We start from the raw sequence: 13,165 nt of genomic DNA on the forward strand, positions 1-13,165 counted from the left end.
AAGTGGCTTCGGCCCATAGGTCTACGTCCTCTACAACATTTTCTTGGCTTTGCCAACTATTATCAGAAATTTATGAGTAATTTCTCTTTTCTGGTTAAACCCCTTCATTGATACTGTATGACCAGAAAAGAGGGCAACCCACAGAATTGGTCCCCGGAATCCATTAAAGCCTTTGAATCCTTCAAGGCCACTTTTGCTGCAGTTCCAGTGCTGGAACATCCCGATCCCATGCCCATGTTACCCTTCATTCTTGAAGTTGATGCATCTGAGACTGGAGTAGGCGCTTTCCTGTCTCAACCTCCTACCCCTGAGAGTTCTATCCATCCTTGTGGCTACTTTTCTAAAAAATTGTCTCTAGCAAAATGAAATTCTGAAACTGGGGATAGAGAATTATTAGCCATAATTTTAACTCTTAAAGAAGGGAGGCATCTCATCAAGGGTACTAATGTGTTGGTCCTCATTTTGACTGACCATAAGAATCTTTCATTCTTGTCTGAGACTACACATTTATCTCCTGGGAGGGCTCAGTGGGACCTTTTTCTGTCAAGCTTCAATTGCATAGTCTCATTCATACCTGATACAAAGAATATAAGAGCAGATGCCTTATTGCCGCAGTTTTCCTCCTCTTCCAAAATGGAGTCTGTTCCCACTCCTGTGATACCTTCGGACTGCATTTTGGCTATTTTTTTCTAGTCTCACTTCACCTTTGGGTGAGAGAATGATGCCCTCTCAGATCCATTCTCCTCCTGGAAAACCTCATGACTGCTGCTTTGTACCCAAGAATCTCTGCACCATTTTACTCCACACCTACCATTCACCTAAGGCAGCTGGGCACCCAGGAAAAAATAAACGGCGTATGGACATATTGTTAAGACATATGGCCTATGTCTCAACAATGCTGGTGGCCTAGTCTCTGTGCTCATGAAACCAGCTTTGTAGCCGCTTGTCCTGTGTGTGCTCAGAATAAAACACCACAACACCTTCCAGTGGGCCTCCTTCAACCCATACACAGTGAAGAGAGGCCTTGGATCCACTTGTCTATTGATTTTATTATGGATTTACGCAACTCCCATAGCAACACAGTTATTCTTATGGTGGTTGACCGTTTTTCAAAATGTCACATTGCATTCCACTAAAGAAGTTGCCTGTGTCCAAGGAACTGGCATCCATTTTCACTGAAGAGTTCTTTCAGTTACATGGGTTACCTAAAGTTATCATCTCGGACAGGGGTAGCCAGTTGGTGTCGTGCAAGTTTTGGTGAGCCTTTTGTGCACATTCAGCTTTCCTTTTCTGCATATCACCCACAGTCCAATGAGGCCGCAGAATGGGCCGACCAAGCCTGGGAGCAGTTCTTGCAGTTCTTTCATTGCTATATTTCTGACCATCATAACACTTGTGGGACCTGTTACTTTGGGTGGAGTTTGCTCACAATCGCACCATCAATGCTGCCTCCTGATTATCTCAGTTTATGGTTAACTATGAGTTCCAGCCATCCATGTTGCCTGATACATCTGTTCCGCAAGGCATTTCTGCGTTATAGCAACATCTTCAGGAACTCTGTTCCACTTGGGTGCAGGTCCAAGAATCCTTGCAACACTCCAGAGAGAGGTACAAACCATGCTGACCGCTGATGCCTACCTTCACCCTCCTACCAAGTGGGGGAGAGGGTCTGGCTGTCTTCCCATTACCTCTGATTCTGTGTTCCCTCACTTAAACTGGCACCTCGGTATATTGGGCCTTTCCGCATACTCTATAAGGTTAACATGGTGGCCTACGCATTAGATCTTCCTTCCAACGTTTGTATTTACAATGTATTCCATGTTTCCTTACGTGTTATTGCTATACCACCTCAGTACCACACCTTTGCCCGATTAAGGTTGACAACTACGTGGAGTATGAGATACAATCTATCAGTGACTCCCGTAGGTTTAGTGGACACATAGGATATCCAGTTCACAGAGGGGTTACGGTCCAGGGGAACGCTCTTGGGTCTCATCCTCGGACATAAATTCTCCTGCCCTGCTCCAGGCTTTCCATATAGCCAATTGACATTTTTCCCTCAAGTCTGGTGCTCCCCCAAGGGGGAGGGATTGTTGGGGAAGAGGGTACTGTCAGGGCTGGGCTCCTGATAGTTAGCGAGCTGCTCTTTTCTTTCAGTGTTTAGAAGCTGCTTAGCTGTTGGGTAACTACCGGGCGCTTGTTACCACAATGACTCACCTGGTTACCATTTCCTGCCTCATTAGTCCAGCCTACAGCCAGCCCCTTTTTTGCTTTTGAAGCCGCTGAGCCCATTTCCTCCTTGCCCTTGCTTGGTCTATGATCTCCAGTGTGTTTCTGTGTCTTACTTGCCCTGGCTGACTTCTCTTCCTATTCCTACTTTTTTTCTCCTGACTATGCTGACTTCTGGTTTCTTGATCCCCGACTCCTCTGATTACCTGTTCTGGCATCCAAATCCCAGCTTCTGTTTTTGACTACATTCCTGAACAGTTATTTTTTCTATTTACTTAAAGGTGTGATTTTTTTTTTTTTTAACTGTACTTTCTGTCTTCGCCTGGTTTATGGTCCCCGACAGTGTGTGTGTTTCCTACAGATGGTTCCAGTAATGGGAACCCACCAGAGAGATGTCCCCGTCCTCTGTATTCCTGGGATTCCACACAGGAAGGTCACACCATCCCTCACCATCATCAGGTAGTAACAATCACTGATAGTATCATTAGGATCTGTACATTATCTGCATTGTTACCATTGATGTCATTTTTATTATATATTCAGAGTGGAAACCTGAGAGATTCTAAAGTTGAGGTTAAAGACGAAATAAAAGAGGAGGATGATGAGGATGGGGTCATAGAGGAAGTACACAAAGATCGGTACCAGGACACCATGGTGGAGTCATCCAGCTACAGAAACCCACCAGAGAGATGTCCCCGTCGTCTGTATTCCTGGGATTCCACACAGGAAGGTCACACCATCCCTCACTATTACAAGGTTGGTGGGATGGAGTATCTAGAACATGGACTTGTGGAGGGGATGTGTGTGTTTTTTATGTAAGCTTATATCTTACAGATGATATTCTCTCTTATTTTCTTGGTTTAGAGTGGAGATCCAATCGATATAGAATTTGAGGTTAAAGCAGAAGAAGAAGAGAGGTATGTGAGGGATGATCAGCAGTCTATGGAGGAGGATGGAATAACGGGGACATTTATAGAGGAGGACACTCCTACAGAGATCAGCACAGGTGGGCCTTTTAACACTAAATCCATTCCTCAACCCATACTGCTCACTGATTGGTCCAGAGTAGGGCGGGGACTGGGTGATATCAGCCTGTAATCCCCTGGTCACTTTCCTGAGCTGTGTTCCCCAACCTGTATTCCTGTATTTCTCTCGGATAATCTTCCTTCTCTGTACTGCAGACACAATTTATGTCTCTAGACTGGATTTATGTAGTTTCTGGGGTTCAGCTGGCAGTAAAATGTTGATGTTCACCATAGACGTTGCTCAGCCTAGACCCCTGGGCTATGAACCTTGGGTCTTCTGCCCCATGCCCAGGTCTAGCAAGATCTCTGTCAGAAGAATTCTCCCGGGGTTACTTGCTCTGTTATTTGCTGGCTATGGCGGGTGGAGGGATATATCTGTATAGTCTCACACCCATAGGACACTCATCCTATAATCCCCTCATCACTGTCACTCCTATAAAAGACAGTTCTCGTTGTTTCCTCATTTCCTCACTCTCTGACTAAGGTCCATGAATAAAGAAATGAACTGGTAGGAGATCAGAGGACCCATTTACTAGTTACCCTGAGGGGGGAATTGTAAGATCCTCAGACAAAGCTGTCTGATGTGGGCGGGTCCTGGTTTAGGGGAACCAATCTGCTGATGTCTAGTAATATTCTTTGTATTTCTATTTTAGTACATGGACGGGAGATGAGGAAAACCTCAGAGGATTGTCTCACTTTGTCTCCAGACTGTAAAGTAGAAGATGAGGACATCACACAGTATAGTCCAGGAGAAAACCCGGCTACCTCAAATGTCCATCCGCCACCACACAGTGTACATGGACCATCGTATTCCTCTTATCCTGAGGAACCTCAGACTGGGAGGGACAGTGCCGGACCGTCGTATTCCTCTTATCCTGAGGAACCTCAGACTGTGAGGGACGGTGCCGGACCATCGTATTCCTCTTATCCTGAGGAACCTCAGACTGTGAGGGACAGTGCCGGACCATCGTATTCCGCTTATCCTGAGGAACCTCAGACTGTGAGGGATGGTGACGGGCCATCGGATTCCTCTTATCCTGAGGAACCTCAGACTGTGAGGGACGGTGCCGTCCTGACAACAGATAAGAGGTTCTCCTGTTCTGAATGCGGGAAGAGTTTCCATTTGAAAAGCCATCTTAATGTGCATAAAAGATCTCACACCGGTGAGAAGCCGTATTCCTGTCCTGAGTGCGGGAAATGTTTTGCACGGAAGTCCGATCTTTCCACACATCAGAGATCTCACACGGGTGAGAAGCCGTATTCCTGTCCTGAGTGCGGGAAATGTTTTTCACGGAAGTCCTGTCTTTACAGACATCAGAGATCTCACACCGGTGAGAAGCCGTATTCCTGTCCTGAGTGCGGGAAATGTTTTTCATGCAAGTCATATCTTTCCACACATCAGAGATTGCACACTGGTGAGAAGCCGTATTCCTGTCCTGAGTGCGGGAAATGTTTTTCATGCAAGTCATATCTTTCCACACATCAGAGATCGCACACTGGTGAGACGCCTTATTCCTGTCCTGAGTGCGGGAAATGTTTTTCACAGAAGTCTCATCTTTTCGCACATCAGAGATTGCATACTTGTGAGAATCTGTATTCCTGTCCTGAGTGCGGGAAATGTTTTTCATGCAAGTCTGCTCTTTCCATGCATCAGAGATCGCACACTGGTGAAAAGCCGTATTCCTGTCCTGAGTGCGGGAAATGTTTTTCTAGGAAGTCCCATCTTTCCACACATCAGAGATCTCACACTGGTGAGAAGCCGTATTCCTGTCCTGAGTGCGGGAAATGTTTTACACAGAAGTCTTATCTTTCAATACATCAGAGATTGCACACTGATGAGAAGCCGTATTCCTGTCCTGAGTGTGGGAAATGTTTTTCATGCAAGTCCGCTCTTTCCACACATCAGAGATTGCACACTGGTGAGAAGCCGTATTCCTGTCCTGAGTGTGGGAAATGTTTTGCACAGAAGTCCGATCTTTCCACACATCAGAAATTTCACACAGGGGAGAAACCGTATTCCTGTCCTGAGTGCGGGAAATGTTTTTCAGTGAAGTCCAATCTTTTCACACATCAGAGATCTCACACAGGTGAGAAGCCGTATTCCTGTCCTGAGTGCGGGAAATGTTTTTCACGGAAGTCCCATCTTTACAAACATCAGAGATCTCACACAGGGGAGAAGCCACTTTACTGTCCTGAGTGAGGGAACTGTTCCCCACTGAAGTCCTGTCTTCCTGTACATCAGGGTCCCACACAACCCTGGCGGTGTATTAGTGCCTTGAGTGCGGGAAATGTCTTCTATATGAATGTTGGTGGACATGTGGGAAAGAAGCACACCCTGATATACACCTCAGATATACTCCATGGCTGATCTTCATCATGTAAGAAACACTTCATAAGGAGATCAGAGATCACCAAAGACATGGATGAAGTGTTGTCCCGTGTTGGCCATTGATAGCAGGAGAAAAATAAAAATGGAGTCCTTACCTTTCATTGGCTGAGTACATTTTATGCGGGAAGATTTCACAAACATTTACAGGTCTGGTTCTTATAAATGTGTTGATGAAATGTGACCAGCATCCCCCAGTCATGGTGAATTGGGATTTCCTATAATGGTCAGTTCAATCTAGTGGCCATAATGTGCTTTCCTGACAGATGTCCATGGCAGCATACCTTTGGGTAGCCCTGCCCTCGTTCCTCCTCCATAAGACCCCACCCCATAAATGTTCAGGATAGTTCCTTTATTGTCCTCCTCACTTATAGGACCATTTTTGTATGAAGTTTTCCTACCTATTGGAAGTATTGGTGGGCGGGTCTGTTGCTGGGCAGCTGTGCGGGATGTCAGGAGCTTCCTTTGGTATCCAGAAGTCTTCCAGGATGTCCCAAGTGGTCATTGAGTCCCCAGCTATCAGTGGGGTGGTGTTATGGCACACATATGTAGAGGATCCATGCCTGGAGAGTGGGCCCTGCCATTGGCAACCATTTGCATTGGCTGGGAGCCCAGCTGTTAGCGGGTGGCCATTAAGTGTTAGACACGTGAAATTCGTTTCGGTGCGAATACAAATTCCGACAAATTTTTGGTTATTCCTAGATTCGGATGTATCCAAATCTCCAAATGAAATTGTAATGAATTTCGTTGAAATCTGTTAAAATTTGTTTTGTTTATTCATTTTCTAACGAATTCCAACTTTTCAGACCGATTCGAATTTGGATCAGTCAAAAAAACGATCGACCTATGCAAATTCTGTGTGAAGAAATAGCTGGTTGTTAAAGAGCAAGCCGAGAAGCCGGCCGCCCGCATCCTTACCAACCATGACTCATCAGCTGTCAGCGGGCTTCCCCACTTACAGATGAAAGGGAAGAAAAGAATGCTGGCATTGCCCGGCAATAGAAAAAAAACAGCGTGCTCCCCCTCCCCCCAGTCCATACCAGGCCCTTCGGGGGCCAAAAAAATCCATACCAGACCCTTTATCCCAGCATGTCAGGAAAGTGGGAGGGGCGAGTCAGGCCCCCCTCCTTAACAATACCAGGCCACATGTCCTCCAACATAGGTGGGTGGGTGCTTTGGGGAAGCTCTGCCCCCCCACCCTAAAGCACCTTGTCACCATGTTGATGGAGACAAGGGCCTCTTCCCCACAACCGTGGCCTGTGGTTGTGGGGGTCTGCAGGCAGGGGACTTGTCGTAATCTGAAAGCCCCTTTTACAAACGGGGCCCCAAGATCCCACCTACCCCCCCCCCCCCATGTGAATGAGTATCTGGAACATATTACCCGTACCTATTCACCAAAAAAGTGTCAAAAAGCAATAAAAACACACACAATTCTTAAAAAATCCCTTATTAAAAAAAACCTACTGCAGGCTCCTCCTCCATTTGACATTTCTTACATAGGTAAGGGGCGCTAAGTATATCCAAGATATATACCTAACCTACAGGTAGGCTGAAACCTACATTATTAAAGATAAGAGTACACTAACTATGAGTCATAAACAAGATGGGCTTTGATCATATACCTAGGTGACCCCTATAGAGAAAGACATGCACATATTATGGGAGTATACACTCCATCCGGTGTATACCAACCTGCTATCCTCATAAGGTGATTATCCTTCCTTCTTTCTGTATGAATAGATATAGAATAGAGAATGTAATTACTCCTCACACTACTACACATATATATTTTATCATGTACCTAGGATCATCAGGACAGATATATACAACACATTTTGGTCCAATTTTCTCCCTGTGTCCGCCCCAGGTCGGGTTAATTTGTTGGAGGTTGGAAGGAAGGCCGTGTGCTAGTAAGCCGTGTTTGTATTTATTATGATGTACATAAATACAGATTATGTTCTATGTTTATGACACACTAATATCAAGTCAGTTTATAAGAGAAAACTGTTTGTACATCTTCATAGTCCTGAAGAAGCCTTGTGCAAAACACGTAGACCAGTGAAGAGAGGAAATATCTATACCTACACGAACCTTATGATATATACCAACTTATCCTTATATATGTATGATGTACATGAGTGAAATTAGTAGGAGACATTGATCTCCTGTGTACGAGCTGAGCTCAGTTTGGGGTCAGTTTCCTCATTTTATTGAGATCTGGTTTTAGATAAATCAATAAATGTTATTTTAGGATAAATCCATGTAGTTGTTATCTGTCTCATGCTGTGCCCTTAAAGTCCACACATATGACAGTGGTTCCTTGTCAACATTTGTAGTTTCACATTTTTTTGGATAAGAGAAGGGATTTAGTAGGATACTCCAAATAACTATTCACAGGTGAGGACAACTCTCTCAATAGAATTGTATCGCAGATCATCTGCAGGACCATAAAGCACCTGTATGGGATGAACAAGTCCCTTTGTAGCTGAAGGAACTCAGTGAACCTTGCCTCTTCAAGACACTAGCCAGTGTCTCCTTTAGCTTGCACCCAGTAACTGACTTCTATCACCTAGAGGTAGATCTAACAGCACAAGTCCCAAGGATCCCCTGTGTGTGTGGGGGGGGGGGGATCTATACTCGCAAGGCTCTTGGAGCCCACACACCATCCTTCCTCAGTAGTACCAGACAGGATCCGCAGATATCCTCCCTCAGTCAGCCCTCGTAAGGACCAAAAAACAATAAGGTGTAACCACCCTTCTCCTGCGCTTGGTATCCAGACCCCTCGACCACACACTACGCGGGATTGACAACTGGCTTCTCAGATGGCTCAAGTCTTGCTGCCCTTAACGGACTGGGGTAGTCCACCGGTACTAAAAGCAAAAAAGAACAAAAAAGGGCGCACCGACCTAGCGCATTATCCTCAATATAAGGCTTTATTAAATAGCATAAAAATGGCTACTCACAGACATAGATGTAAGTAAGGCGTATCAAGCTGAATTGCTCGAGAGTCCGTGTTTAGTCCATATAATTGTCCATGATGAGATGACTGACGCGTTTCGAGGCCTAGCCTCTTCCTCAGAGTCACTGTGCCATGACTGTCTCTTTGGTTTAAATAATGGTGTAGTGAGGTAGCGGCCCAGTCACTACCCCCAGGTGGGAGTGTCTCCTCCCCCGGGGGAGTGGCTGGAGCACCACCCACTCTCTTGGTAATATACAGTGGCATACATCAATCATATAAAAAAACAATACAAATGCTAAAATAATAGTAATAATGTATATACGTGGAATAAAAACATGAGCTTAAAAACAGTGCAAAACAAAATCCAGATAAAAACCACCATAAACAGATATTTAAGTAAAAAATACGTAAAAAAATTATTATATATATATATACTTTCTCAGTACACTCACAGGCATTGCAGACGCTCCCTGGACTGACTATATAGAGCAGCTGATGCAGGCATTATTTGGTAGTCCCCCCACACTTTTTTTCTTTTTATTACCTTTATTGTCTGCTATATCTGGTCCGGCCTGAACGCTTGTCTTCTTCATGATAATAATGATGATGGACCTCCTGCTTTCCATTCTTGCCCCATATTGGTTCTATCATACTGGGGGGGGATTGTGTTTGTGTTTTGGATGAGAGCGGGGGTAGGATGTTACTCATACACTCTGTGCCCCTAGCCTGCTTCATTGGACAGGTGGGGCACAGGCAGTAACGGAGCGTGGGGCCGATCGGTCATAATGCACCGATCACCGGCTCCGTGGAACGCAAGCCGCTACCCTACTTCCGGGTTGTTGCGTCATGCGTTCCACTCGTCGTCACTTCCGCCGACGTCACTTCCTATATCCAGGGAAGCTGCGTACAGCGGGGCGGTCCGTCTCCAGGGCAACTCTCTCCACCTGTGTATTAGCCTGACACACGCCGGCAACGCCCCCCAATGTGCCGCATCACATCCCACTATGCTCCTTCCTATTTATTCCTGTATTGTGACCTCAATGCTGTCACTGTCTCTAATTAGGAAACCTCCACCCTTCTATATATTCAATGGGGGACCATATTGGGCCACTACATATTTTTTGATGGAATCTGGGGAATTATATTTATTTTTATTTATATTTTTATATTTTTATATCTTTATCCGCGTGTATGTTTTGCTTCATTTTACTGTTAATTACAGTGCAATCCTGTTGTATATGTGCGTGAGCGCACATGACCAACCACGTACATAGCCCGCAAGGGGCTGGCCGGCACTTGCACATACGCACCCACACACATACGCAACATCACATCTATGCAATGTGCACATGGATTTAATAGGACCCTCGTCTGATTTAATCTAGGGTCCAGCTTGTAAGTACAGCCAAACCAATAAACAAACACGCAAATTGCTCACACGTATATTAATATGCTACACTGTGTATCTAAATAGATACTTTATATGGTTACAGTATAGAGAAGACAATTAAAATCAATGTGAATAGAGTAGTTAATAACCTAGAAGAATATCTAGGTGTACAAGTGCACCCTCTTTTGGAGATTGACCCGAAGGTGGACTATTCAGAGAAGGCATACCCTCCAGGTTGCGTGAACTGATGTCACCGTTCACTGACGATCACAGATTCATGACAAACTCATGGCTGTGTGGCTCATTGCAAACTATCTGAGACCATGCTTTAGGTATGGTAGTAAAACTAGGGAACCACGCTGTTCCGGAATTTTAAACCCAACCAATGGATTTCTAGACAATTAAACGAATAATTTTAAAAACCATTAAAAGATATATATATATTTTATCTATCGTAAGGACCAATGGGTTACAACTTCAATGTTTTAGGCCCTCAGGTCGCCCACCCAAGGCCGCATGGCAGCCTCTTCAAGGGAGAGGCAGCAGCCCCCTCCCCACTTAGACCTCTCTCCCTAGAGGTAGACTGGACTGGACTACGAGCCCATGTGCTCTTCAGATATAAACGCAGGTACCCAGCAGGCCTTGGGGCACATCCCCTTCTAATTGGCCAGGGCTGTACAGACATTCATGCTCTCATCTGCCAGGTTTCCACCCACCGTCCAATATACTCCATGGCTATTGGATCAGTATGAATCATCAAGACAGCATGAGCTGTGTCCCTGTTAGGCAGAGAAACAAAAAACTATATCCACTCATTCTAGCACCTACCTAGGAGGGCTCTACATCTGTATGGCAGGGTCTGTTTGATTATTCACCTGCTGGGATGGTGCTCTGATGTGAGAAGCTGCAGTGTCAGCAGTAATTAACCCCTTACAGGTTTTTCTCACCTAGCAAACAGAAACAACTGTTACACTGTCTTTTATGGCAGCTTAGGAGACTTTAGCAGCCGTAGTTTGAATTATTTTTTTATTCATAGCTAGAGTAGCAATTATATATGTTATAATATTTTTTTTCTAACAATATGGAGTTCTCCTATGCACCGTGTCTGTTTATCATGGATTTATTTCTTACTGTGACAGGTCCTTGTGCCGCTGCAGCCTACTCCCTCTATGCTGTGGCTGCTCTATGCAGGTTATAGCTGGAGGGGGCAGCATCTTCCTTACTGATACTGTTCCTGGATTGTCAGCCCATCTGCAGGCCTCATAAAGCTGGTGTATGGGAAGCTGACTAATGGACACTTTCTATTAAGCCTCTCCAGATCTGCATGTATTATGCACACCGTAGACTGGGCCTTTGGTGCTTGACAGGCAAAACCCGGTATAAATTTCCTGCTTTGTTCAGGCATCCAGGGAGGAAGATGACCCCTACCAACAGGTTGCCACAGGTAGTCAAGACACTCTAAAGGAGTCTGTTACATCTCTCCCTGTGCAAGGAGTCTCAACTCTGACAATGTCAAGCTTTTCCCTTGCAGGACCAGTCAACTGACCAATTTAACCCTCTTCAAACAATTCCTAAAAGGAAGATGAGGATGGTCAATAAGCAGGTTTTTGTACCTCCCTTCCTGCAGAGATAACTGCAATGCAAGTATTTTTAGCACTTCCAAAAGAGTGCGTTGCCTTTTTTCCCTATGATGTTTAAGCTAGAAGCTCATGCTAGAAGAGTGGTGCAAATTAAACAGAAGGACAGAGCAGCGGAATGTCTTAGTGGTCATCACCTTGCAGCACTGGGTTGTTCAGTTCAAACCCCAACCAGAACACTTCTACCTGTACTGCAGGATGTCAGATTAGGCACTTGTGAAGAGGAAGAGGTTTTCCAGTATAATGAGTCACCTATTTGGTTGACGTGGCCTTCATGAGCTTAGCCATATACTTTGTACATGGAGTTGCCATTGGGGGATGCTGTGTCCTTCAGTGGTATACTCATTAATGATGATTAGGTGGGTCCTTTGGGGGGTTTAGGGTCTTCTGGTGGTAACTTTATGTATTGGACTTGTTCCGAAGGAGTATATCTGTCTGCAGTTGTAGCCTGTGAACCTGCCTTAACCCTTGCCTCTCTTTCAATGCATTGAAAGTTTGGGTGAAGAATATTGATTCTAACCTAAAGAATAATTCTACAAGTTGGACAATCTTGTCTGCTTCATTTGATAGCAATGATCTGCATTTAGTCCGGCCTCCTGCTTTAGATTAAATGTCTGCCGAATGAAAGAAAACTACAGTTCTAGAGTCAGTGTTTTAATTAAAAGTTTTATTAGTTTTTCATAGAAAGAATAACAAACAAGCATTACAGGGAGAGCACTGTATTATGTGTGCTGGGGATCTTAAAGGAAGGACGCCTGCTCCTCCTCTTTAAAGGTAGCAACATACTCTTCACCCCGGAGATCTTATGGATATACTTATCCAGATCACCAAAAAGGCGTTCTCCCTGAAAGGGGAAGCTAGTCAGTAATTTTTTTACATGGTAATTCCACAGACCAGCTCTTTAACCAAAGGATTCTGCGCATATGCATTGTCATCAGAGCAAACCGTGACATTTGTCTTATGGAGTTCATAAGAGCATCTACTGCGAAACACAAAGTGTGAGGTAGATCTGAAAGATCTTCCACAGACTCTCCTTGAGAAGGAACTGTCTTGGCCACTTGCTTTATGCGTTCTTTCAAAGACTGACACACTCATATGGCTGCTACTGCAAAACCTGCAACCACAAAGGAGGCTTTAAATAAAGATTCCAACTTTTTATCTGCTGGATCTTTTAATATCTGGGCATTATCCACAGGACAGGTTAAATTCTTGTTAACCGAAGAAATGGCTGCTTCCACAGTGGGAATTTTCCATCTCTTATAAAATGTATCCTCTATAGGATATAACAATGAAAACCTTTTAGGAGGAACAAATATCCTATCTGGATGATCCCAGTCATTATATACTTCTTGCTCCAAGAGTGGATGCATGGGAAATGACCGAGGACTCTGAGTAGGGCGCAATGAGCCGAGGGAGGAAAAAGAGGTTTCAGTAGTCTCTAAGGGCAGGAGTTTAAACACAGCCTGGACAATCTCAGCAAGACACTGAAAAAACAATCTCTGGGATTGAGAAGCTGATAGAGATTCCTCTGACTACGAC

At 44.7% G+C, this 13,165-nt stretch overlaps 4 protein-coding genes across 4 annotated transcripts in view; 2 read left to right on the plus strand and 2 right to left on the minus strand.

Moving 5' to 3' along the window:
- Positions 1-13,165, plus strand: part of LOC309550684 (uncharacterized protein) — a 1,024,308-nt gene that overhangs the window by 888,324 nt on the left and 122,819 nt on the right. The window lies entirely within an intron of this gene.
- Positions 1-13,165, minus strand: part of LOC309550736 (uncharacterized protein) — an 851,482-nt gene that overhangs the window by 571,432 nt on the left and 266,885 nt on the right. The gene's annotated exons all lie outside the window — the stretch shown is intronic.
- Positions 1-13,165, minus strand: part of LOC309550774 (uncharacterized protein) — a 461,615-nt gene that overhangs the window by 42,499 nt on the left and 405,951 nt on the right. The gene's annotated exons all lie outside the window — the stretch shown is intronic.
- LOC309549889 (uncharacterized protein) lies at positions 1,764-5,744 on the plus strand (the record flags this gene model as incomplete). The annotated part of the gene is made up of 3 exons (XM_082250381.1): positions 1,764-1,876; positions 4,407-4,742; positions 4,911-5,744. 3 exons carry the CDS (start codon positions 1,764-1,766, stop codon positions 5,452-5,454), a joined length of 993 nt encoding a protein of 330 aa, XP_082106507.1. The 3' UTR covers positions 5,455-5,744.

The sequence above is a fragment of the Pelophylax lessonae genome (assembly GCF_965119305.1).
Source record: "Pelophylax lessonae genome assembly, chromosome: 3".
In the NCBI taxonomy this organism is placed as follows: domain Eukaryota; kingdom Metazoa; phylum Chordata; class Amphibia; order Anura; family Ranidae; genus Pelophylax; species Pelophylax lessonae.